Source organism: Maniola hyperantus, chromosome 17 (genome assembly GCF_902806685.2).
Source record: "Maniola hyperantus chromosome 17, iAphHyp1.2, whole genome shotgun sequence".
NCBI lineage: Eukaryota > Metazoa > Arthropoda > Insecta > Lepidoptera > Nymphalidae > Maniola > Maniola hyperantus.
In genome coordinates, this window is record NC_048552.1 from 5,201,951 (window position 1) to 5,229,219 (window position 27,269).

Sequence of the window (27,269 nt, forward strand, 5' to 3'; positions counted from 1 at the left end):
TTCAGTTTAATAGCTAATAATTTATAGATGATTTTATGGTGTGCGTAAATTAAAACTGCCACATATTTTCACAAGCTTGTTTTATTTATTTCTTAATGTGCTAGCTGTTACCTATAATATTTTGAAAAGTCATTAGGTACCTGAGGCTGAGATCTATAGAGCGCACTTTGAATTTGCTCAGACTTAAGATTGAGTTAAAACGAGACAGATTTATGTGAGAGATATAGCTCTATCTCGTTTTAACTCTGTCTAAGCTAAGTCAGTGGCCCTACCGCGGTTGTTTGACAGCTACAATGTCACGATCGCAATCATCTCTGATTGGTTAACGCTCGCTCACTATTGGCTACAATGCATTGTTGTAACAAGAATCGCACAAATTCAGCCAATCAGAACAATTGAGATTGTAATAATGATTGATGCAGGTTTTAGACAATCGCCCTGCAGGTCAGAGTGCGCTTTATAGATCTCACCAGTCAAGAGGTTTTAAAAATAAACACAATATTTGTTTTGAAACTGAGACTTGACCGGGTCACGAAACAGTTATTTTCGCTTTGTACGGGTTTTTTATTATCAAGGTATACTTTAACCTGCTGTGTAGCCGACTGCTTCGAAATCTACTTACCTACCTATACCTTTCTACATACCTAACTTCGTTCTTTGTTAGGTACATGTATTATACGATTTTTAGAACTTCAAAGTAATAATGCTGCAAGCGGTATTGTTATGTCATTAAACTCTGATAGGTTTTGGAATAGGTCAGCACTGACCTCTATTAGATAATACACGCTGGACCTGTGATTGCCGACCTGGTTTTGAAGCCCGAAGCCTCATTTTGATTTTTGCTATTTTGGCGCTGATAACAGCAGTGAGCGTCACGCTAGCGTAGAGTCGTCACCCTCGCTCGCCCGCACCGGGTTAGCGCGGGGGCTGTGCGGGTGTGCGGGGCATTTCCTCCCCCCGATTGTAATCTCGAACTGTCGCGTCCTATGAACTAAGTGTTAGTGATGAGACATCTGTCAACTTAGTGTCAATATGAAGACCATTTGACATAAAGTGTCAATTTTAATTCCCGGTAGGTACGCTCGGTGAGGCGCTTGGAATCGACACAGAAAATAATAATTTATTTTGTCATTTTGTGTCGCACATCTACCAGGCTCTCCCAGGCTCCAGCTTTACTCGTAGACATTCCATTTCAGTGATAGTCAGTGATCAGTCAGTCAGTCCGTTAATCAAGATGCTTATTGCTAAGAGGACTTCAAAATGGTTAAAGTATAAGATAAGGACTACTACTACTAAAATAATCTATAAGCAGCTAGGTAGGTATATGGTGTATTATAATAAAATGATAAGAATGTATTTTTTCCACTTTATTACAAGCGACATAATATTACTTAGAAACACCTATTTCCATGAATATAACAACTTACACATCTTTTAAGTAAGTACACCTAAAGAACTAAACAATAATTAATTCTATTTATCACATTTTTAGGGTTCCGTACCTCAAAAGAAAAGAATGGATTATAGGATCACTTCGTTGTCTGTCTGTCTGTCCGTCTGTCGTGTCAGTCAAGAAAACCTATAGGGTACCTACTTCCCGTTGACCTATAGAATCATGATAAATGGCATTAGGTCTTAAAGCACAAGTGAAGGAAAGAATTCGAAAGCCAAGAATTTGTGGTTAGGTACATCACAAAAAAAATTCAAATGTGTTCATGAACAAATAATTAGTATTTTCATTTTCCAAAGTAAGATAACTGTACGAAGTGGAGTATCATATGAAAGGACTTTACCTGTAGGTACATTCAAAAACTCGAGTACGAAACCCTCGGTGCGCGAGTCCGACTCACACTTGGCCAGTTTTTTTAATCTTTAATAAGTAGGTATAGTCCGCGACAGGTTGAGATAGCAATCGGGTAATGAGGCGGGGGGACGTTCCGCACACCCACACATTACTTGCGCTCGCCCGCATCGGGTTAGCGCGAGGGATGTGCGGGTGTGCGGGGCGTTCCCTTCCCGATTGCAATCTCGAGCTGTCGCCTACTATTCTTCACTATAAAAATAATTACGAAGTAAAGCAATTAAAAACATATAAAGCTTAGGTCAAACTGAAACGAATCCCGCACGGCATGCCTTATGGTGCGCTTATATGGGCAATTTTTAAGCAATTGTTGATCGATCTGGTGCAATAAATGGAGCAAGCCGGAGCAATTACTTCGCATAACATTGCTGAAATTTTCAGGTATTGCTGGGTATTGCAGTAAATTGCTTCATGTGGTCGTGACGTCATAATTAATTTATGTACTTGCCTGGATTTGCGGAATTTAATTTGCCCGTGTAAGCGTACCTTTACGTGAATCCTGAACGTACTATGCGACGCTCATGACCTCCGTCGCCAATTTAAACATGACCATACAAATTTTCTTCCCGCATCCTGTCCAACGCTGGCTGTGTCGACTGTCGCGTTTTTGAAATCAATTTCCGAATCTCACCTTTAACCCAGAAAATTCAAACGGTTTTAGAAAACTACTGTAAAAGAGGACTTATGCACTGGTCCAATCTGACCTTTTGATTCGATTGCGGACCCGACGTTGACAGCGTCTAATCAGGATCTGAGAAAATGCGGTGCGGTGTGAGCAATCCAAATCCGATACTATACGATCCGATGTTAATATAAATCCGAATTCGGGAAAATACGCACCGTTATCTCGGACCGTATTTTCTCGAGTTCGGATTGGACTAGTGCACAAGAAGTCTTATTTCCAACTTAATATCTAATCCAAGTGGATAAACCGGGGACGTTATAATATTATGCCAAACAAGTATCCATAGATATCGCTGCGCTAGATATTTTATATGTATAGGTCTCGATGTTTTAAAAACTTGTTTAAGGAAGATCTTCAATCAATAGACAAAGTTCTGAAGGAGCCGCTCATCGTGTTATCATTGCCTTTCGACTTCTTATTAAGGTCGGCTGCCCATAAGTTTTCGTTCAGGAGCATTTTTCTAGAATAAAAAATATGAATGTTATTAAGTGCGCCTTTTCATGCTGGTGTTAAATTCAGCAAGGGAGTCAACTTCTGGCATACCATACCCTTGTGTTATTAAGTACTTAAATAAAAAAAAAATAGCAATAGTTGACGTAAATCATTATCGCGTATCATATCGTTCGCATTGGCACTTTTAACGCTTTATCTTGACAAGATTTTCATAATATAAATCTCGTCTGTTCCATGTTCTGGATTTTAAGGATTTGACATCTGGCAAGTGGTTTTTAGGCTCCCGTAGTAAACAAGGAACCCTTACAGTTTCGCCATGTCCGTCTGTCCGTCCGTCCGTCCGTCCTCGGTTAATCAGTCCACTGGCATCCCATGACACTGCACTTGTTGGTACGCGCTCTCCACTTCAGAACACGTCTACCCCAGCGGCCATCACTCTTCAGCTTGCTATTTCTTAGAGCTATGTGGGTTCGTGTTTTGAAGTGGAGAGCGCGTACCAACAAGTGCAGTGTCATAGGATGCCACTGGACTGACGATCTCAAGAAGGTAGCGAGAAGTGGGTGTATGACGAAGATAGAGAACCGTCGGGTGGTGCGCTATCCAGAAGGTCTATTTTTAGCAGTGGACGCATGAATGATGGATTGAATTATTGGACTTTACCTCCTTTCAAGGATTGCCTGAACCCATTCTTTGTTCTGTTCGACCATACTCTGAGCTTCGCCTCCGTATTCCTTTGGCAGACATTTTTTATCAATTATGTTGTACAAACTCTGGTGGTCAGGGTAAAAGTGGATCTGAAAAATAAAATGAAAACTATAAAACCGTTTCTGCAATCAATAAATAACTACTTATGTATGAGTAAAATGATTTTATTCTTTTCAGGGTTCCGTACCTCAAAAGGAAAAACGGAAACCTTATAGGATCACTTTGTTGTCTGTCTGTCTGTCTGTCTGTCGGTCTGGCAAGAAACCTACAGGGTACTTCCCGTTGACCTAGAATCATGAAATTTGGCAGGTAGGTAGTCTTTTAGCAGACATTCGGGGAAAAATCTGAAAAACGTGAATTTGTGGTAACATTACACAAAAAAAATTAAATTGTGGTCAAGAACTAATAATTAGTATTTTCAGTTTTCGAAGTAAGACAATTATATCAAGTGGGGTATCATATGAAAGGTCTTCACCTGTGCATTCTAATACAGGTTTTTATTTATTTTTATGCATCATAGTTTTTGAGTTATCGTGCAAAATGTCGAAGAAATACGACCGTAGTACGGAACTCTCTTTGCGCGAACCTGACTCGCACTTGGCCGGTTTTTTAAACGTTATGCCAGCACTTAGGTATTAGGTATTTTTATCTCTTTGTACCTACGTAAAAAATATTATATAGGATAATTATTAAACCCTGTGATCCGTGCAGAGATTTTTCTTGTAGGTATATACGAGAAGGTTATCTATATCTTCGTAAGATGGTAGGTAGCCGGTTAAAATGGAAACGGTTAAACTGGGAAGAAAAAGGAGTGCCAGTTTATTAAACTTATAGTCCACTAGGTAATTAAAGTTTGCTACGTGGTATCGGACCGAAACGCTTAATCACTTGGCTGTAGGGATTTATCTGTAGAGCGGTAAATATTCACGATCAAAGCCTCCGACTAGACCAGAAATTAGTCAAGTTGGACAGAATTTATTATTTTCAGTTTGCCACTGCTAGAAATCAAACCCGGAACCTCTCTAGAAACAAAGAATACAGTTCTCACCACTGCGCCAGGGACGGTTAATATGAGTTATTAGCAAAATACCTATACGTACAATATCACAGATTTCGGTTGGTAATGCTGGTTTAATAAGGGCATAAATCTTGTCGTAGAAGTAGGGTGCATTGATGCCAATTATTTTCTTCACTCTTATAGGCATACCTTCCTGTAAACGAAATATCACAAATATACTAATAACATAATATTATATTACTTACGGAGTAAGTACGATTTAGCATTTCTTTCGCTTATATTTTATGGACGTAGGTACCTAATCTGTGGATTACAGATTCGGTCAAACTAAGAAATCCCGCGCGGTGTGACTTTGATAAAGTTGGCATAAAAGCAACTGGATTTGCATTAGTTGCCCAGTTTGCGCCAGCTAACCACAAATAATTATTATTGTTTGTAACATTGATATTGCTACTTATTTTAGCATTTTGAAAGGAAGAACTGAGTGTATTGACAGTTCTTATCATTAGGCTGTTTTTAAAATGACTACGGTAGAATAGTGCATACGTACCTACTTATTAATTAGGTATGCTACAAGAACTATACCTATTGTTTTAAGTTTAAGTTTGATATAAATAAAGTGAAATCTTACCAGCATAAATAAGATGTATTCCCTTAAATACATAATGTTTGTCTTTGCTATCATCTTAAGAGTATAGTCCGCCATATCTAGTATGATGTATTGCCCTTCTGCTAAGAACGGCCTATGGACCCAATAATCGCCTTGCAACGTGTGAGTTCTCAAAAAATCATAGAACACATATTTTTCCATATTGGGATCATCGAATTTTTGAATAAGGATCTCGATATCACCGTACTTATACGAAGACACCATCCTGTAAAAATAATTCATAACACATAGGTAATGTTCTTATACGAAGACACCATCCTGTAAAATTAATTCATAACACATAGGTAATGTACTTATACGAAGACACCATCCTGTGAAAGTAATTCATAACACACAGGTAATGTATTTATTCGAAGACACCATCCTGAAAAAGTAATTCATAACACATAGGTAATGTACTTATACGAAGGCACCGTCCTGTAAAAGTAATTCATAACACATAGGTAATGTACTTATACGAAGGCACCGTCCTGTAAAAGTAATTCATAACACATAGGTAATGTACTTATACGAAGGCACCGTCCTGTAAAAGTAATTCATAACACATAGGTAATGTACTTATACGAAGGCACCATCCTGTAAAAGTACCTAATTCATAACACATCATTCATTGAGACATCATATCTACCAGTACAATAATATCAGCAGGCCTATTTTGTATTTTAGTTCAGTGGCTCTACAATTTAGGTACATACAACCAGCAATTTATATATTACGAGTATCTATAATATCATTGTACCTATAGGTACCAGAAAAGTGTCCAAGAAATTATTCATTTTCAAGTTCATTAGGTACGTATGCTCTAATAACAATATCAGGTTTTTCCCGTTTGGTCGGCAAAAATTAGTAAGTAAGTAGCCCCATTTGGGTGATATCCTTGAAACTAGAATAAAGGCAGTCTTCAGATTATCTGAGAAAGAGCAGTCTACCTGTCACTTGAAATAAAATAAGTATTCGCTCTTCGTAAGTATTTCGGTATAAACAACAAAATAAAAATTAACAAGGTTTTTTATTCCACCTTGAATAAATACACGGAAGTGCAAGTTTGACAAGTCACATAATAACGTGAAAAACCTGATAAATTATATCTACTTACCTACTGCATTCAATAATGTTATAACTATAATGTGATTAATATAATAATAAACTTAAATTTTGTAGTGTTAAGTTAGGTAACTTTTCCTGAAATTATCGATGTCGACCTTCGAATTTCAGATGAATAAAATGAACTTTAATCTATAATTTTGACACTTTTAAACTAACGACTACCATGTTCCATAAATAATCACTTGGGCGGTGTTTACTAATATAATTGTTTGTCAGTAGTACCTACCTAGGTAGGTACCTATTAAATATTTTTTGTTGAAGATTTTTTGCTTATATTTTGTATTAATATTATTTTGGTAGCTAGCTCTGTGTTTGTGTAAATGATACCTATGTTCATAAGTAACATAAATGGTAAAGATAAGCGAAGTGTCCACCTGCAATAAAGCTTGCAGAAGTCAGCTGTCATTGTGATATTAATTAATGAAAACTATAGACTGCGACAGGTTGAGATGGCATTCGGGTATGAGTCCGGGGAACGCCTCGCACACCCGAAACGGGTAAGTGCGGGGGCTGTGTGGGTGTGCGGGGCGTTCACTGCCCGATTGCCATCTCGACCTGTCGCGTAATTTACTTACTACTATCATGTACAAAGTAATATACGACTAATTAATGAAGTAAATAAAACTTTCAGAATTGATTTGCTATTGATTCCAGTATTTGCACAGTGAAAGTGACGTGCAAGTACTGCAAGTGAGTCGACAAAGCTGACTTCTGCAAGTTTTATTGCTAGTAGACACTTGACCTATAGTTATAATGTATTAGGTAGATACCTATGTGACGAAATACATCATCATCATCCTTATGATCAACCTATGCCAGTCCACTACTAAGCACAGGTCTCCTCTCAAGAGAAGGGTTTAGGCCATGGTCCGCCACGCTAGCCCAATGTGGATTTGCTGACTTCACAAAACTTTGAGAACACTATGAAGAACTCTTAGGTATGCAGGTTTCCTCACGATGTTTTCCTTCACCGTTTTAAAGCAAGTAATCCGAAAAGTTAGAAGAGTCTCATAACACATACGTGATAGAAAGAGCAGTCTGCATGTGACGCGATAAGGGATCTCTGTTGGCGTACACCTCTGACATCTGACTGCGGCTGGTGCAGAAGCGGTCAATACACTTCTTGGTTTGTTCCAGACTGTAGTAACAACTGTGGAGGAACTTCGCTATAAGCTTATCATCTGGAAAAAGAAACACTAATATTAGGCCCTCAGAGCAAACTATTGTGTCATCGAACTATTAACTACCAGATCGTAAAATTAGCGTGGATAGTACTTAGCAGTTAGCACACATATATTTGCGATATGCACTCAATGTTGTTACCTTAACTTTACTTTAGGTGGGTATCTAGTGCATTTTTTTGTGCCCAGCAGTGCAAAGCAAAAATTCTATTAAAAATGTTTATTCATTGTTGATCTGAGAATACATGACATTATTACCTACTTACTGCCTTTTCGTAATAAATAAGCTTTGACACCTTATAAAATAGTAGTACGTACCTACTTAAGTATTAAGTATTTTATTTTTAACCATTTAGGGTTCCGTCGTACCTCAAAAGGAAAAAAGGAACCCTTATAGGCTTATAGGATCACTTCGTTGTCTGTCTAGAAGGCTATAGGGTACTTCCCGTTGACCTAGAATCTTGACATTTGACAGGTAGGTAGGTCTTACAACACACGTAAGGGGAAAAATCCGAAAACCGTGAATTTGTGGTTACACCACAAAAAAATTACAATGCGTTCATGAACTAGTATTTTCAACTTTCAAAGTAAGATTAATATACCAAGTGGGGTATCATATGAAAGGGTTTTATATGTACATTCTAAAAGAGATTTTTATTTAATTTGTGCATAATAGTTTTTGATTTATAATATCATAATATTGAAAAATACGACTGTAGAACGGAACCCACCCTCAGTGCGCGAGTCTGACTCACACTTGGCCGGTTTTTTATATAACAATTAACATAGGATTATTACCGCGCTTACACTATGTAATAAATTATAGTTATTTAATTACCTACTACCTATTACAATGTTGAGAAAAAGATGAATGATAAAGGATAACATAATAGCGCAGGTATAAACTATAAACAAATAGAATTATAGTTATTAAGCGTTCCGTACCCGAAGGTTACCAACGGGAACCTATTTCTAAGCCACCGTTGTCCGTCCATCCGTCCATCTGAACAATTAAAAAAGTGTAATTTCTTGTACGATGGTACTTACGGAACCCCTTTTTTTTTAACGCTGGGAAATGCGTTTACGCATCCCCCCCTCCTGGAAGCCAGCCAGCTAACCCGCCAGCTAACCAACTGGTGGGAAGGTATGTGGGACTCGCCGGCCAAGAGGCGACCGGAATACCCAGCGGCATTCCTGCACGTCGCCTGGTGACTGGGTCACGGGAACGCCGAAGCAAACCACCGCGACCCAGTCAACGACATCCGCCGAGGCGGACCCTCCACCGGGGACCCCGCTCACGAGGTCCCCACACCGCACGTCCGAAGCGCACCGACCAAGTGCGTGCGCCTCCAGACCCGGGGACGGATGGGGCGTCAACTGCACACTCCGTGCACGTCGCCCGCGTTCCATCCTCCGCCTCGTCCGCTGTGCCCTCTGCTAGTCAGTGGGCACAGCGGACGAGGGCGACAAAATCTGTTTTAGAATGCACAGGTGAAGACCTTTCATCTGATACCCCACTTGATATAGTTATCTCAATTCGAAAGTTGAAAATACTAATTATTAGTTCATGACCACAATTTAATATTTTTTATGTGATCTAACCCTAAATTCACGGTATTCAGATTTTTTCACAAATGTCAGCTATAATATCTACCTACCTGCCAAATTTCATGATTCTAGGTCAACGGGAAGTAGGTTTCTTGACAGACAGACGGACAGACAGACAGACAGACAACAAAGTGATCCTATTAGGGTTCCGTTTTTCCTTTTGAGGTACGGAACCCTAAAAATCATTTTGCTAAGTTTTAGGTAAGTAGGTAGGTACTTACCGAGATCCTGAGGTAGATGTGGTTCCTTCGCCATCCATTCCTTTATAAAGGCAATATCCTTACTTATATCTTGAGGCATCTTAAAAAAGATATGTTGGTGTTTATTTTACTTAATATTATAATGTCCCATCTTAGGCCACATCATCACTTCCCATCAGGTGTGATCGTGGTCAAGCGTGTGCCTATAATGAATTTTAAAAAAAAACCTACAGGGTGTAATTAAAACGCAAGCGAAAACTTAGCGCTATTATTATATCTACTACCCATTGACTTATAAGGTAAGTACTTCGTATGGACAGGGTTATTGAACAAACAAAATGGCACCGACTCATTGGTGCTTATGCACCAATGCAACCTCAGTGACGTCTGGATTTCAAACGGGTCGTTCATTAGTATCTAAGAGGTGGCGCTGATTTATTTGGTTTCTAAACCGTGAAAAATTTTGTTCACTTGTCTTCTTGTCATTTATATCTATGCTACTACCTAACCACAATCCAATATCAATAATTTGCACAGAGCAAGCACAAAGGGCGTTTGTACACTCATCTGTGATTTTACGAATCCGTAAAAAAATACGAATCGAATGTACCTACTATTTGTATGACGATCACTTCGAATAATCACGGGTACGAACCCAATACGGATGAGTGCACTCATCCGTGAAATCACGGTTTAGAAACAAAAATTATTTTGAACTTTGTAGTGGTTTTGGGACTTGGAATCTAAACATGAAGTCGTTGCTTGGTATTTACAATATTAATTCCTTATTACAATATTAATTCCTTATAAGGTAAGTAATGGGCAGGTAAGTAGGTATACCCACTTATTTATAAAAACAATAAAAAAACTTACGACTGTAGGTAGATAAAAATAACATAAAAATAATAATAAATATAAAGGTGCATAAGCATTCCCAATGGTTGATTATTTATTATTAATTTGAGGAGGACTAGGTATATTTGTAACCAAATAATTAGGTACGGATTTAATAATTTTACTATTATAATGTAGAACATATGTAGGTACATACTTAGAAAAAAAAACAATTCCATTGCTCAACAGGTAGGTAGGTATATTCGAGAAAAATTTTTACTCACCTTGCTGTCCTAAGTTAAAAAATTTCCGTTCTTCAAACACTCCTTTTATAATATGTAGATTGTAGGTACCTAAGCACTTAATTGGTTTTTAATTTGAAATCAAATCAAACTGTAGGTAGGTGCGCAGGCGCCGGTAGTGATGCTCAGAGTGAACATAAAAATATTATTGTTGCAAATTGCAGCTGTACCTATATTGTATATGTAGCAAAGTGTGCGCAGGGCCTCGTCGCTGTATGTGTAGAAAAGAGTAGAATTTATAGTAGGGACTCAGCAAAAACTATACCCGTCGAATTTACTATTGCCAAGGTCACTATACGTACAAGCTGAGATTTTTATTTTTATTTAGGTAGGTAGCCGGTAGGTGATGTTTTATAACAAGTTATCGCTCGACGCGAATCGCGATCTCATCGGTAGCACATACCTAGGTACCTACCAAAAGGTATCTACAACACCTACTTAGCATACTTAGCACATTAAAGTATTATATTTTATCCTGTGGTACCTTTTGATCCAATCTATCTGGGGAATACCTATAACAGTCTCACTGTGTTATTTGCGGAACTCAGAATTATTCAAGATTCTTTATTTGCAGAACCATTTTTTACAATGAGAATTTTTTTTCATATTGTCCAGTAGAAATGTTTCACCTTATAAAAAACACTTATCCCTACTTGCTGATTTTCGATGGGTCGCTGATATCTCTTGTTTATACACTGTAGTCTGTTCGCTGATAGCTGCCTTACCTAGCTTACCTTTAAACAGAATAAGTGGTCTATGTTGATTTAGGATCAAACTGCTCATTCTAGTTCACTCTGCCTTAGATGGCTTGATAGATTTTATGGTAAGACTCGCATTCCGTTGAAAATGGAGGAGGTCGCTTGACCTGATTGATATATTGACTAGGTATTTTACTCTACTTTATTGTATAGGTAGGTAGGTATATTATAAGTATCCTGTGCTTATTTGGTGCTATACCCTAAGTAATTACCAGTTTCTACTATCAGGCGATCATGAAACCATGAAGCCATTCATAATCGTAATCCTAAATCATTTATTTGCTAATTGTGGTTGTTTCCTATTGTTTGTATTGTTCGATTAGTTTGTTCGACGTTTCTGACGTGACTTTTCGCAAGCACGGTAGGTAGGTATATTCCGCGACAGGTTGAGATGGCCATAGAGGTATGAGGCGGGCGGACGCCCCACACACCCGTACGTCACCCGCGCTCACCCACACCGGGTTAGCGCGGGGGCTGTGCAACAGCTGCCAGCTGACAGCTTTAGTAGGGTGTCCATAATAATTTGTTTTAAAGTCATCATCTTTCGTAAATGATAACTCTGCTATTTTTTAGTAAAATGAATCAATTAAAAAAATACGTGTTTACTAGTTAAATTTAGTTTGTGTACTATAGTAGTTTCATATTAAAATTTGGGCACTAGTTCAAATTTGTTCCTGTGTAACATACCAGAAAACATGGGTTTAGTAAGTGGGTAGGTGTTTTGAAGTAAAGCTATAACCCTCTTTTTTATAGTTCCTAAGCAATAGTTTATTTTTGACATAGTCATCATCCCAATAAAGGCACTTCCCGGTACGAGGTCGATCTTAAGCCATACGCCGATACGCCAATCAGCAGTGATTGCAATCATTACGCGTGCTGTAGAGTGCAGCTTTTTCAAACTAAAGGCCAGGGCCCAGGCATCAGGGGGGTGGATTTTGGTGAACGTAAAATAAAACGAGTTCTTTAAACATAGGAATATAATATGTAGTAAAATAGTTTGTAAGTATTCTCTGATTATCAGTAGGTATTGTTTTAAGGTTCCGTACCCGAAGAGTGCCAATGGGACCCTATTATTAAGACTTTGCTGGCCGTTTGTCCGTCCATCTGACGAAAATATAAATTCATTGAGGATTTACATTTTCACTGAACGAATGTGTAAATTTCCCTATCCCGTGGGAATTTCAAAAAAATCTGGCCGTACACCTACCTTGTCTACAAATATTATAAAGGGAACCTATGGGCATCTCAAGTTTCTAAGTCAAAATGGTTTGTGCTAGGCGTTGATGAGCCAGTCACTGAGTCAGGACTTTTATTCTACCTATAAAAATATTTCTACAAAAATTATAGGAATTTAAATAAAAATATCATACCCAATAATATCAAGATTGTTTGGTATTTAACATTTTGTACTGCATTACGCGACAGGTCGAGATGGAAATCGGAGTATGAGGCAAGGGGACGCCCCGCACATCTGCACGTCACCCGCGCTTGCCCGCACCGGGTTATTGAGGGGGCTGTGCGGGTGTGCGAGGCGTTCCCTCGCCATAGTTGCCATCTGTCGTACTACATATAAACCTACCACAGATCAACAATAAGATTATTGTCAGGCATTATTCAATGTTATTTACAGAAGTAAAGTAACTAGTATACTTAGCTTTATTACGTCTCGAATAATAAGTAGGTACCTACTTTTGATATGTTTACAATAAATATCTAGGTAATCACTAGTAGGTATAAGGTTAAATAAAATATTTGTTCATGTATGTTTCATTTACTAGATCTATAATATTATTCCTAAATAGGTAGGTATACTTACCAGATATAAAATACATAGATAGTTATGTTCATCTTAATAATTTATTTATTAAAATTATCGACGAAGTATTTTAATTACGTCAACAAGTAAACAAGTAACAACAGCTTTGATCCACTGTGAATAATTTTATTATTGTAGCTACTTAAGACCTGTATTATAAAAAATTGGTCAAGTGCGAGCCGGACTCACACAAAGGGTTCCGTACCATTTTTTTTTTTTTTTTAAGAATAAGAATAATTTATTTTGAATTTTGAATTAAAAATCAAAAAATTAAAAACCCTTTATTATTTTCTTTAGATTGATCGATCGCCTTAAAAGTAAAGAACGGTAACAACTGCTTTAGTTAGAAACTGTGTTACAGTTGTTAACGCCCACCTCCAGATTGAGAAATTAGGTACAAAAGAAAAAAGTCTTCCGTGTCACTATAAGAAAGTGCCTTGAGCCATTGAGTTATAAGTATTTTACACGTTCGTTGATTTGCGGGGTACAAGAAATGACCCTTCTTATTTTTTTTTAAATTTTCATGAGGTAGCGGCAATATATTATATTTCTACATTTTGTGAAGATTTCAACACTCTACCTATTACGTTTAGCGAGATACAGTCCGCTAATAGACATAGGGGCGGACAGCGGATTATAGGGTCCCGTTGGGACCCTTCGGGTACCTACGGAAATCTACAAATAATCTTAATGTGTCCGTTACCTATGCATTTGTGCATTGTTCATCTGATTGCGTTGGAACTTACAGTACAGTTGTTATTGGCACTTTCTAAAATAGTACAATTAAAAAAGTGGCGCACGAGTCGTTTCAACAAATCACAGAAAAAATTAAAGAGATATTGCAACACAAAGCAGGGTATTATAAGGTACCGCGTAAAATTAGACTATATCAATAGTACTTACCCTGTTGTCTCCTATAGATAGTTATATACAACGTTAGTTTTAGTTGAACGCAAAAACCGAAACACGCGTGTCGATTATTATTATGTAAAAAAATTATATACAAAATTTCAAAAATATTCCATGAAAATTTACTACTCGTGCGCGATAAGTTGAGACTCTCCAGGAATGCAACCCTCCGCCAGCTTCCCCTGTAACTTCCCCTCAAGCTCCCGTGTTGTACTGTAGACAACGCCATTTTTTTAACATCTTAGTCTCGTACTTGCTTACACGTCACGCAACGACGACGCGCTCCGATTTTTGTCTACAGTACAACCACGCGTCTGTGGCGTCACCGCCCCCCAAGTCTCAACTTATTGCGCACGAGTAGTACGAAGTTATAAACTCGTTGTGTTGAGTCGTTGTCATCGCAAAAACATGGTCATCCCAAGCGAGCGGCTATGAGCGAGCGAGACGGATAGCGTCGATCGTGCGCGCTGCCGCTCGCACGTCTCGAATCAGCTGGTGCATGCGGTCATTTAACTAGGTGTCTAAACTTGCAGGATTTTAAAGTATTGTTTGGTCAAAATATTATAACACGTACCTAATAAAAATGATTGCATTCAATTTTGTTACTGATTCAGAACAAACTACTTTCAGGTTTTACGTATACTAAAACTAACGTTGTATTATATAACATTAAAACCAAAATATAATAGTACTTAGTAGTTTATGAAACGGAAGTACCTACCTATATCGTTTCTTTATTTAATAAGCACCTACTTAGATATTTATAAAATTGTAAATACCTACTCACTTAATTTTTTTTTAATGATTGTAGGTAGTTAGGTATGTATATTTGAAAATGATATGTAGGTAATTTTTTTATAACTACAGCTAGCTAATAATTGGTCAACTGAAATGGATATTAATATAATGTGCCCTCCATTTTTGTGTCCATAAGTCCCGCAAAATGCTATTGAGCTGGAACCATGTCTCATTAACATCGAAATGACGTCATTTTGACGACAGCCGAAATAAAAATACTACACCATCAGCTCGAAACTTAAGTCTAGTGTTGACGTCACTAAAACGGCGGCAACGCGCATTTACAATTTGCGGGACTTTTAGTATTGCTTTATTGATAAAAAAATATTAATTTGCCTACAAATTGAATACCTAGTAAAACATTAATCTATGGCAAGTGTTCGGAATGATCCAACGTCTATAGAGGCATCAGTCTTATTTTTGTCAGGGACCCGCCACAGGTTTTCGTCTATCAATTGTTCCCTGAAAAGAAAAACGATGAAATAATTGTAATCGACAAAACCTGGAAAAAATCGATATACCTACATAAAAAATAGTCGGAAAAAAACGGGTTGAATTGAGAACCACCTCCTTTTTGGAAGTCGGTCAAAAAGTAGGTATACTTTATGAATAGCACAGTAAGCGGCACAAGACAAGATCGTGTTCCGTGGCGGTCCTTGCAAGATACATATTATTACTTACTAGATGATGCCCGCGACTTCGTCCGCGTGGATTTCGGTTTTTGAAAATCCCGTGGGAACTCTTTGATTTCCCGGGATAAAAGTAGCCTATGTCACTCTCCAGGTCTTTAACTATTCCCATGCAAAAAATCACGTCAATCGGTATAGTAATTTAGGAACAATTACCGCAGCCTCATAATAAGCTGGATGGTATCCTCCGTAATTTCGGCCATTGAGGGTCGGGAGCCTCCATAGTCTTCAGGCAAGTCTTCCTTCTTTATGTATTTGTACAAGGTCTCCGATTTGGGCGGATGGAAATGTATCTGTAAAAAAACCGGCCAAGTGCGAGTCAGGCTCGCGCAACGAGGGTTCCGTACCAAAGTCGTATTTTTTCGACATTTTGCACGATAGTTCAAAAACTATAATGCATAAAAATAAATAAAAATCTGTTTTAGAATGCTTACTTGCTCTTACTTCGAAAATTGAAAATACTAATTATTAGTTTATGACCACAATTTTTTTTTTGTGTGTGATGTAACCATAAATTCACAGTTTTCAGATTTTTCCCCTAATGCTAGCTATAAGATCCACCTACCTGCCAAATTTCATAATTCTAGGTCAACGGGAAGTACCCTGCAGGTTTCTTGACAGACCGACAGACAGACAACAAAGTGATCCTATAAGGGTTCCGTTTTACCTTTTGAGGTACGGAACCCTAAAAAGAAGTAACTAGCAGATTAAAATATCGTAGCTTTAGTTTTAAATTTACGTAATTAAGATCACCATTACGTACATGATGTAATGGTGATAATGAATAGGCTACTTGACAATTTTTTTAAGTTTTTAACCCTGTGGTTATACTGTTGTTTACAAATGCATGACGTCAGAGCACAGATAATCTATCGGCCAAACATGGCCGACAGTGTTTTCACCTGTCTAAGAAAAATATTTTTTTAAATTAAAGTTTTACGGTTTTTAGGGCGCAAAAAAATATAGTGTTAATTTTTTTGATATAATAGGACAAATATTAACCATTTAAGACCAACTTAAAAAAATTGTCAAGTAGCCTATTACGTAAACTTGATGTAGTTTGCATCATTATTTTACAAATTTCGAAATAGGAAAGGCATTCTGAACCAGTAACGCATTCATATATTTTTAACGATTCAAATCCAAAGTACCTCTACTTGTAAAAGTTTTTCAGAATAAAAATATTTCTGTTCTATTCTTTTTAACATTTGATTATCAAAAACAACGGTACCCAATTTGAATAATGAATTGAGTTTGACTTTGACTAGAGAATCGATATAAAATAAATTCGATTTTAGTGATCTTATATGGGACAGTCTCGCGAGGCAGTTGCTTTACGCACCAGCACGAACAGTATGGACGCGCTTGTACCGAGGCAAAATAACATCCATTGGTCGAGGTGCAAAAACGTACCAGTTCAGTAATTTCTTTCTTCATAAAAGGCTTCAGGACTCCGTATATTTTGTCTATAAATGGCGGAGCGTTGACCACGTGCACCTGCTTTAATCTAATCGGGATCGCATCCTGAAATGACACCAGATTTTATAAAACTCCGAAGTTGTAATACTTTTGTTTAAATTGGGTAAAAATTTAATAAGTGCACAGCCAAAACTTAGCGACAATTTGTTTTACCAGTGTTTGTTAATATAAAAGTAGTTCCAGAACAAAAAGGAAGTTTACAAAACTTGTCAGAGAGCTTTTTGATTGATGATGATTTTGTTATTAAACCAGTTTGTAGTTGAGAAACTGTGTCTTTATTCTGATTCTATACTTGGGTGGATTCGGGACTGTCTGCTAGCGTTTCACGGCCCAAGCCTATAACCGATTTTTATGAAATTTGGTAGGTACCGAGATACGAGTAGCTTGCATAGTTTTAACTAGGATAATCAGCTCATCTTACCTCCTGATACTTAGACAGTCTCCTAGCAACAGAGATAATATTCATCTTCGTAAGAAACCTGAGAGTCACATCCCTCACGTCCATCAGTACTATGTCAGACTCGTGCAGTACGTCACCGTCCAGGAACCTCGCATCCGTGCTTAGAAAGGAGAGTTTGGTATCCAGCGTATAGACATAGTGTTAACTATGATAATCAGCTCATCTTACCTCCTGATACTTAGACAGTCTCCTAGCAACAGAGATATTCATCTTCGTAAGAAACCTGAGAGTCACATCCCTCACGTCCATCAGTACTATGTCAGCCTCGTGCAGTACGTCACTGTCCAGGAACCTCGCGTCCTTGCTTAGAAAGGAGAGTTTGGTATCCAGCGTATAGACATAGTGTTAATAACTATGATAATCAGCCCATCTTACCTCCTGATACTTAGACAGTCTCCTAGCAACAGAGATATTCATCTTCGTAAGAAACCTGAGAGTCACATCCCTCACGTCCATCAGTACTATGTCAGCCTCGTGCAGTACGTCACTGTCCAGGAACCTCGCGTCCGTGCTTAGAAAGGAGAGTTTGGTATCCAGCGTATAGACATAGTGTTAACTATGATAATCAGCTCATCTTACCTCCTGATACTTAGACAGTCTCCTAGCAACAGAGATATTCATCTTCGTAAGAAACCTGAGAGTCACATCCCTCACGTCCATCAGTACTATGTCAGCCTCGTGCAGTACGTCACTGTCCAGGAACCTCGCGTCCTTGCTTAGAAAGGAGAGTTTGGTATCCAGCGTATAGACATAGTGTTAATAACTATGATAATCAGCCCATCTTACCTCCTGATACTTAGACAGTCTCCTAGCAACAGAGATATTCATCTTCGTAAGAAACCTGAGAGTCACATCCCTCACGTCCATCAGTACTATGTCAGCCTCGTGCAGTACGTCACTGTCCAGGAACCTCGCGTCCGTGCTTAGAAAGGAGAGTTTGGTATCCAGCGTATAGACATAGTGTTAACTATGATAATCAGCTCATCTTACCTCCTGATACTTAGACAGTCTCCTAGCAACAGAGATATTCATCTTCGTAAGAAACCTGAGAGTCACATCCCTCACGTCCATCAGTACTATGTCGGCCTCGTGCAGTACGTCACTGTCCAGGAACCTCGCGTCCGTGCTTAGAAAGAAGAGCTTGGTATCCAGCGTATAGTCATAGCTTTCTAGACCTGGATCATTTATTTGATACACGAATAGGCATCTGTTATCCGATGTCGTGTAGGTTCCGAGATTTCTGGAATTAAAAAAGTTATACTTATCTAGATTATTTAAGTTATTTAAATACCCTATATGTTTAAATACACTTTTCAATAGACTTTTCTATTAATAGTCTAATAGCTGATGCCCGGGACTTCATCCGCGTGGATTTAGGTTTTTATAAATCCCGTGATAAAATTTAATAATATCCAGTAATAATTTTATCCCGTAACAGTTTACCGTGATAAATAGTAGCCTGTGTAAATGTTTAAACGAATAAAAAAGATTTTCATTTCATTTCATTTCATTTATGTTACTCTCCATCCTTTCATCTCTATGCAAAAAATCAAGTCGATTGGTTTAACAAATAAACAAACAAACACACTTTCGCATTTGTAATATTAGTATAGATAAACTAAGTAGTTTTAAATTGGGATTTAAAAAGGGATAGATCATTCTATTATAAAAAACTTAAATCTAAATTAAAAGTAAAAAAAAATTAAATTAAAACTAAAATAAATTAAATTAAATCTAAAACCTCATCGAGACCACCTCAGCGAGGCATTGTACCCAAGATGCTGGCAGCATTACCCCTTTGGTGGCCAAACTAATTCTTTGACCAAGGCTGCCAACTCTCGGGTCCCCGGTTGACTCGATAACCCTTTTCGAAATTTCCTCAAAAAGAGCTCGAGCTTGGGGGCTCGGGAGCTAGGTACATTCTAAAACAGATTTTTATTTATTTTTATGCATAATAGTTTTTGATTTATCGTGCAAAATATCGAAAAGATACGACTGTAGTACGGAACCCTCGGTGCGCGAGTCTGACTCGCACTTAGTCGGTATTGTTCATCATTTTATGTTTACTAGTGGTAGGTATAATTAAATTATAATTAAATTTTATAATCATTCTGACATTTAGGTAGTTAGGTAGGTATATTTTAATGTATATAGGTATGTGTATAACATGGAAACAATTTGCGTCAATGATAGATAAATAGTAAAACATACCTACCTACTTAATTTAAATAAAAACCTTGAAAATGTTATTTTTATAGATTGCATTGACGTTTAAATAAATATTATTCAAAAAATATTATTATCTTTAAAATATAATATAATAGGTACTTATGAAGTAATTCTCAGATGATTATTATTATTACTTATCTACTTAGATCTTTCCTTGAAAATATGGCTAAATTATGATTAGCCAAGTCGTCAATCCAAATTAGACTATTAAAATTTATAGACTAGCGCTTGGCTGCACTCAGACCTGGTGGCAAGTTATGATGCAGCCTAAGATAGAGCGCGCTTGCCTAGAAGATGCTTATTCACTCTTGACTTGAAGGTACCCATATTATAATTGGAGGGGAAAACTGATGAGGTACCTAAGTATAATGCTCTTACATGATTTTGAGAATCTTCTGCATATGTGGAGACATAGGATCACGATTGGTCAATAAATCAGAGCAGTTTGATCTGACTGAAAAAAACAAATTTAAGGTGGTCTTCGCTTTCTCCATATCGTAGTAACAGCTGTGTGCGAAACGCAGTAGAAGTTTGTCATCTGAAAAAAAAAACTTTTATTAAACTTATTAATTTTATTTAGTGATATTTATGTCTTCTAACCTGCTTCTAAGATAAAGCAAAACAGTTAGTACACAGTCGCCACTTCCCACTGTGTGATTTTGACTGAATTTTGCTAAATCTAAATTAAGTAAGTCTATTACGGTGCATCCACACCACAGAATAACATTTGTGGAGCAACATTGTGCAACACGGTAACATTAGGTAACAATCTGTAACTTTTGTGGCAACATATATATGAACAATAAATAACTTTTTGTTGCCTGATGTTGCTGAGTAACATTTGGAAACGTTGCTCCACAAATTTAATGTTATTCTATGGTGTGGATGCACCGTTAGAGAGATTGCTTGTTTACTATCTATCCATACTTCCATATCCATTCCATACTAATATTATAAATGTGAAAAATGTGTCTGTTTGCTAGCTTTTCACGGTCCAACAGTTTAACCGATTTTGATGAAATTTGGTACAGAGCTAGCTTACATCCCGGGGAATGACATAGGTCATACACTAGGTACTTTTTATCTCGGAAAATCGTTCCCACGGGATTTCTAAAAATCTAAATCCACGCAGACGAAGTCGCGGACATTATCTAGTAAATAAATAAAGAAGATTTCATTAAGTCGGTAAGTACTTTTACCTAATTAAACAGAACCGGCCATGTGCCAGTCAGACTTGCGCACCAAGGGTTCCGTACTACAATCGTATTTTTTCGATATTTTTGCACGATAAATCAAAAGTTATTATGCATTAAAATAAATAAGTTAAGTATAAATCTGTTTTAGAATGTACTGGTAATGGTAAAGTCCTTTCATAATATGATACCCTACTTGATATAGTTATCTTGCGTTGAAATTTGAAAATACTAATTATTTAATCATGAACATATTATTTTAAATTTTTTAATGCAGTACCACCTAACCACAAATTCACAGTTTTCAGATTTTCCCCCTTATGTGTGCTATAAGACCTACCTACCTGCCAAATTTCATGATTCTAGGCTAACGGAAGGGACCCTATAGGTCCTGTTGATAGACACGACGGACAGCCGGACAGACACAGACAGACAACAAAGTGATCTTATAAGGGTTCTTTTTTCCTTTTGAGGTACGGAACCCTAAAAATTACCGAATGAACTAGGTATTTTACTTTTTCAAGCTCGCTAGAGTAAATGACCGTCACGCCCGCCGTGGCCGCCTTTGGTTTCGCAATAAAATTATTATAATGAATCAAATTAACATTTTATGCATGTAAATGCTCTCTATTTAATTTTTCTTATTAGGGGAGAGTGAGTGAAAGCGTAGCGTCGATATATCTACCACTAGGTGGAGAAACGACATCATACTGATACAACTCGCAAGGAGCCGCTGGATTCAGGAGGCAGTGCAAGACCGTCGCATGTGGAAGTCGTTACAAGAGACCTATATCCAGCAGTGGACGCCTATCGGTTGACGATGATGATGGTAATGATGAATGGATACTTAGACTTGGCTTTAGTATGACTAAGTACTAAAAAATCGGTCAAGTGCGAGTCGGATTCGCACACGAAGGGTTCAGTACCATCGTACACGAAATAATACTTTTTAATTTTCGTGGCAGCCATTTTGAATTTTTTACCATTTGTTGTTATAAAGGCAATAGAAATAGGTACCTACTAACACTGACATCCTGTTGGTTATCTCAATCTGGTTATCGGTCCACAATAGAGTTTTTCAAACGCAACTCGCAAGCAGCTCGCAACCAGTTGAATGTTGTCAGTAATAAATTCGCTTTTATGGCGCTATTATTCTAAGGTTGCGAAGAATTATTAAGTAGAGGTGCACAGTTATAAAATTCTTATATTTTATAGGTTTGGTATTTTTATTGTATTTAAATAGGTAATTAAGATTTCCAAGAAAACTTTGAACAATAGATGATTTTAAAACTCGTTGATTTTCCAGGATAAAAAGTAGCCTATGTCCTTCCCCGGGTGTAAGCTAACTCTGTACCTACCAAATTTCATCAAAATCGGTTAAACTGTTGGGTCGTGAAAAGCTAGCAGACAGACAGACAGACTTACTTTCGCATTTATAATAATACTAGATGATGCCCGCGACTTCGTCCGCGTGGATTTCGCTTTTTAAATCCCATGGGAACTCTTTAATTTTCTGGGATAAAAAGTAGCCTATGTCCTTCCCCGGGATATTAGCTAACTCTGTACCAAATTTCATCAAAATCGGTTGAATGGATGGGCTGTGAAAAGCTAGCAGACAGACAGACAGACGGATAGACAGACACACTTTCGCATTTATAATATTATTATGGATTAGTATGGATATGGATTTTGGTTCATATAACCACTCCTTTAACCTACATCTTATTTACTTACGGATGTCTTTTGGAAGATGCGGCTGTTTGTTTACCCACTCTCTTAATTGCTGAACACATTTTGATTGTTCTTCTGAGACTTTGTTAGACATATTTATTGAGGCTACCTGGAGAGTAAATTAAAAATTACATTAAGTACATAAAAATAATATGTATTAAGGTGGCTAAAGCGGGGTGATTCGCTAACTCAGTGATCAACACTAAATTCATTTGACATTTGTTGGTTCTACATTGCTGCTTCATAGAGTGACATCAAAATAATTTTTCGTAGAAAACCTTCAATGGATTAAAAATTGAATGTCAAATGAGCTCGGTGGCTATCATTCAGTGATGATTACTGAGTTAGCGAATCACCTACAGGCTACGCTTGTCGTAGCGGCAACGGTCGTTGGGGCCGAAAATTCCTACCAAAATCAAAATCAATGAGAATATTTTCTATAGTGTGGAGACCGACGAAGTAGTGTAGACATCAGACAAGTCGCAGGGAGCCGCTGGATTCAGGAGGCGCAATACCGTGACGTGTGGAAGTCCCTACAAGAGACCTATGTCAAGCAGTAGACGTCTATCGGTTGATGATGATGATGTTAAGCAAGTGAAGAAATAATAATTAATATTTTGTAATCATTATGTCACGTGCAAACAATCACAATCAAGCGAATTTTATCACTATGCTATTTTTACAGTTAATCATTTTTATCGATTCCTTATGTTATAAAAATGTATATCTACAGATGATGATCAACCGTCTGCTTGAACAGACATCGAACCTAGGTACCCAGGTAGGTACCTAGGTGCAACCGAGACGTTCATCGTGGCAAGGACTCTCCTAGTAGGTCTCTTCCTTAATATAATATGTCGCAGGGAACTGCTATAAACCGAGATTTGGCTATATATCCCTCAGGGATATGGTGAAACCCCGGAAAATGTTAAAGCTACAACTCAATTGTTTGTTCAAAACTACATTTGTTTAGTGAAATGATCTAATTGATTTGACGATTTAATATCTCCCGGGGTTTCGCCATATCCCTGAGAGATATGGCCAAATCCCGGTTTACGACATAATATGTACCTCAGTGCCTACCCATATCGGTTGTTATAGGTACACAATGAAATCTGTGTAAGTAAGTATACATACTATGAACTAGATGGGTCATTCCGAAGAAGAATTTCTGCGGGCTCAAACTGGTTTTTTTTATGACAGCTAATACGATTTTTGTTGTGACCCATATAAATTATAATGTAATAGAGGTTGCTGGTGTTAGGTACATAGGACACATGGCGGTGCCTGCGCCACGTCTCGGCTACTTCTATCCGAGTAGTAGGTACCTAACGGTAGAGCAACATTCCGAGGTCCGAACCGACGGATTCGCTTATCATACAATCAGTCAGAACAATCGCATGATAAGCCGTGAGAAAAACTCTCAAAGAAATAAAATTATTATACCTACCTTATAGGTACGATTTAAGTTTAAGTTATTGTTGAGTTTGAATCTTACTAGGTAATAAAGTTAACTTTTAACCGTTTAACTTCATTTTTTTCACGCAAACATTGGAAACATCACCATGGGAAAATTTGGGACTTGGGAAGATGGGTAGGCGGGAATATTCATACTTTATTTCATGATTCTTTTTCGTAGACTGTCGACGATACAGTTTCATGAAAATCTGTTTAATAACAGTATAAGCAAGAGGACATAAAGCCATTACAGTGAAATAAACATTGTCAAACAAACTGACCCACACCTAAGAGAATTAAGATGTAATTCCTCAAGCATGTCATATATTATCACTTCAGTAAGCCTTCTTCAATAATCCAGACCTTAATGATGATGCCATTCATACATCAATCGATTGCACCTTGGTCACATCAATACAGCTTATAGGTTGCGCTAAACACAGGATTAAAGACTCTATATTCTACGTAGTAACCGTCAAAATCCCATAAAATGATTCCGTATTTAGGTACATTACAATATTTGGACAGTCTCTGACGTTAAGGTAAAACACTTAGGTAAAAAATATTTCCACAAATAGTTTCCCAATACAGAGAATGGAAAATAATGTTTTGGTATTTACTATTTACCTATGCTTTACATTATTTACCCAGTAACGTACACGTAGTACAGTCATAGAGAAAAGTTGTTAGAAGTAAAGTAGTAGGTACAATACTTACGATTTTGTATGGCGAATCTAATTGACACAACCGCGATTATCACGTTCACAAAAATATAATAAAAAATCTTGTAATACGTCAAGTGAGCGGCGCGACTACGCTGGCACTGGGACCTTGAGGCTTGGTTCCATGTCATTGCGAACGCGTCGCAAGAGTTTTGTAATTTGTATAGCTATAGTGATTCATCTCGTTACCTACTGCAATATTTATTACAAGTAATTTGACGAAGGACAAGCAGAAATATTATTATTATGACAATTCTTGTACAGTTGGCGTCAGATAAAAAGACCTCGTCAGTCGTCAGACCGAGAGTGGAGGTGATTGTACCTATCTGTGATGGATACTTTACTTTCCTATAGCGCGAGAAGAGAGATGTTAACTGAGGAGCTGACAGCGCGGCGACATAGGCGACCCTCTCTCATACCTACCACCAAAATGATCCATAAATCACTCACTGCACAGGTACAAGATCATAGCTGTTCTTTTGTAGCACCATGCTGATTGCGGAACCTGATAATCCCTCTAGCGCAAAGCCATAGTCCATACTAACTACTAAGTGGGAGGGTTTCGATTCCCGGGTGGGTTATTTTTTATTTTTGTTCATGCACAGGTTCACCTTGTTGCAATGCTAAGATGACCCCTGTCAAACATACTGCAGTATTTACCTAAGCGGCAGAAAATATTGTACATCGACCTTTAGAAAGAGACAGCGGTTTCGTAGAGTGCTGTCTCTGTCGTTGAGACCGACAAAACGTCACATAGGTATGAGTGACAGAGACAACGCTCTATAAAGCCGAAATCTCATTCTAACGGTCGATGTACAATATTTCTTGCCGGCTACGCAAAAAATCCATAATAGATACCGGCGTAGGTAGATAACTAGTAGGTACCTAGGTTGTTTATTTGTGTTAATATGCCTTCGGCTTTAGGTTTATCTAATCTGTGGATCGGCAATCGGTCTCGGCTCGGTTACTTATTAGCAAAACCTTGGTAGGTATAAAAACCGATAGATTACCTCAAGGCAAAGTACCTTGCCGAGGACAGCCGTCCGTCATTCTATATTAATATTTATAACCATTATGGATTTCGAATAAATTTCGAATATGGAGCACCAGAACAGGCTAGGAAAAGCAAAAGGAACAGTTAGAAATAAACTTCTTTGTAATCCTAAAGCCAGCCAGTGCATATTAGGTAGGTACCTACCTACCTACCTAGCTGTACGTGAAACATATTTTAGGTAGAGATAATAATTTGGTAATTAATTTGGTAATGGTCTTATAGCACAAGTAAAGGGAAAAATCCCAAAACCGTGAATTTGTGGTATCATATCAAAGCGGTTTGTGTACCTACATTCTAAAATAGATTTTTATTTATTTTTATGCATAGATAGTTTTTGATTTATCGCGCAAAACGTCTAAAAATACGACTGTAGTACGGAACCCTCGGTGCGCAAGTCTGACTCGCACTTGGTAAGTATTTTTTATCTTCTCCGTATTCTTTATCTTCTCTACCTATCAATTAAGGCAACTTTCCGAACAGATTTCAAAATAGGCGCCAAATTATCTAAACGCGTCAAAGTCTTTAATATTTCCATGGGTTTAGACTAGTTAGCTATGGTTGCTTTCATAATTATTATTTTTAGTAATTCAAACAACTAAACTTTTTGATCTACAGTACCTTCCATTTTTGATTATTTCCGGATACTTAATTAACTAATTTACAAAAAATAAATTGTACTTATTGTTCAATTTTTACAAAATTAAACAATTACTACTGTATTTTGAATGATCCTCAACCAGAGAATCAGAGAATAAACACAGGTCACAGATCACTATACGTGAGCTATACCCACTAGTCTCAGATTAAGAATCAAGGTAGATTTGGCATTAAAATAACAGTACCTTGTTAGAGCAAGCTAGGTGTATAACAAAGCTCTGAAGAGTGATAGAGATATAAACACAGTTTTTTTGTCTTTAACATAGTTTAGCTTTTTTTTGTTACTACTTCACGAGTGCTTTTGAGAATCGTCTTGTTAATGTGGCTGTGATTTGGTATTTTTCGTACAAATAAACTAGTAAATCGATAAAAGTCATATAAAGATCTAAATCAACTAAATATTTTTTATATTCTTACATACTTGTGAAATGTCATTTCTTCTACAGTTCACGTTGTTTGTCAAACATAAAAAGTGGCCACGGTGATAAGGACAAAACATAATCATTTTGTCACGTTCTAACAAGAGCTTAAATGCATTTAGCTATCTCACTCTAACAGTAAGTGTCACAATAGGGCTACGTCTAACAAGCTTCTAACAGTCCTTGTTAGTTTTTTTAGCTTTGATAGCACTGACATTAGTTTTAGGGTTGCTCTTTAAAAACATTTAGTTTTAACACAGAGTTCTAAAGTAG

General features: G+C 37.4%; 2 protein-coding genes across 2 annotated transcripts; both read right to left on the reverse strand.

Moving 5' to 3' along the window:
* Positions 1-1,352: 1,352 nt before the first annotated feature.
* On the reverse strand, positions 1,353-14,245 carry LOC117990160 (alpha-tocopherol transfer protein-like). The gene is made up of 8 exons (XM_034977614.2): positions 14,102-14,245; positions 10,607-10,835; positions 9,510-9,588; positions 7,521-7,680; positions 5,354-5,597; positions 4,805-4,915; positions 3,660-3,793; positions 1,353-3,006 (listed from the first exon to the last, which is right to left on the reverse strand). The coding sequence occupies exons 3-8, from the start codon at positions 9,586-9,588 to the stop codon at positions 2,901-2,903; spliced, it is 834 nt and encodes a 277-aa protein (XP_034833505.1). The 5' UTR covers positions 10,607-10,835; positions 14,102-14,245; the 3' UTR covers positions 1,353-2,900.
* LOC117989976 (alpha-tocopherol transfer protein-like) lies at positions 12,342-24,891 on the reverse strand. Its single transcript, XM_034977394.2, has 7 exons — positions 24,862-24,891; positions 22,690-22,795; positions 20,141-20,300; positions 18,524-18,773; positions 17,008-17,118; positions 15,751-15,887; positions 12,342-15,367 (listed from the first exon to the last, which is right to left on the reverse strand). The coding sequence occupies exons 2-7, from the start codon at positions 22,778-22,780 to the stop codon at positions 15,268-15,270; spliced, it is 849 nt and encodes a 282-aa protein (XP_034833285.1). The 5' UTR covers positions 22,781-22,795; positions 24,862-24,891; the 3' UTR covers positions 12,342-15,267.
* Between the last annotated feature and the right edge of the window lie 2,378 nt (positions 24,892-27,269).

Bases quoted from the DNA above. Each gene is read 5' to 3' on its own strand.
- LOC117990160 (XM_034977614.2), bottom strand. From the start codon at position 9,588: ATGCCTCAAGATATAAGTAAGGATATTGCCTTTATAAAGGAATGGATG. The intron at 4,916-5,353 runs GTAAGATTTCAC...TTTCGTTTACAG, and splicing joins AATACATCTTATTTATGCTG to GAAGGTATGCCTATAAGAGT. The intron at 3,007-3,659 runs GTAAAGTCCAAT...TTTTTATTCTAG, and splicing joins CAGGCAATCCTTGAAAGGAG to AAAAATGCTCCTGAACGAAA.
- LOC117989976 (XM_034977394.2), bottom strand. From the start codon at position 22,780: ATGTCTAACAAAGTCTCAGAAGAACAATCAAAATGTGTTCAGCAATTA. The intron at 20,301-22,689 runs GTAAGTAAATAA...TTTTTTTTTCAG, and splicing joins GCATCTTCCAAAAGACATCC to ATGACAAACTTCTACTGCGT. The intron at 15,888-17,007 runs GTACGTTTTTGC...GTTTTTTTACAG, and splicing joins AGAAAGAAATTACTGAACTG to ATACATTTCCATCCGCCCAA.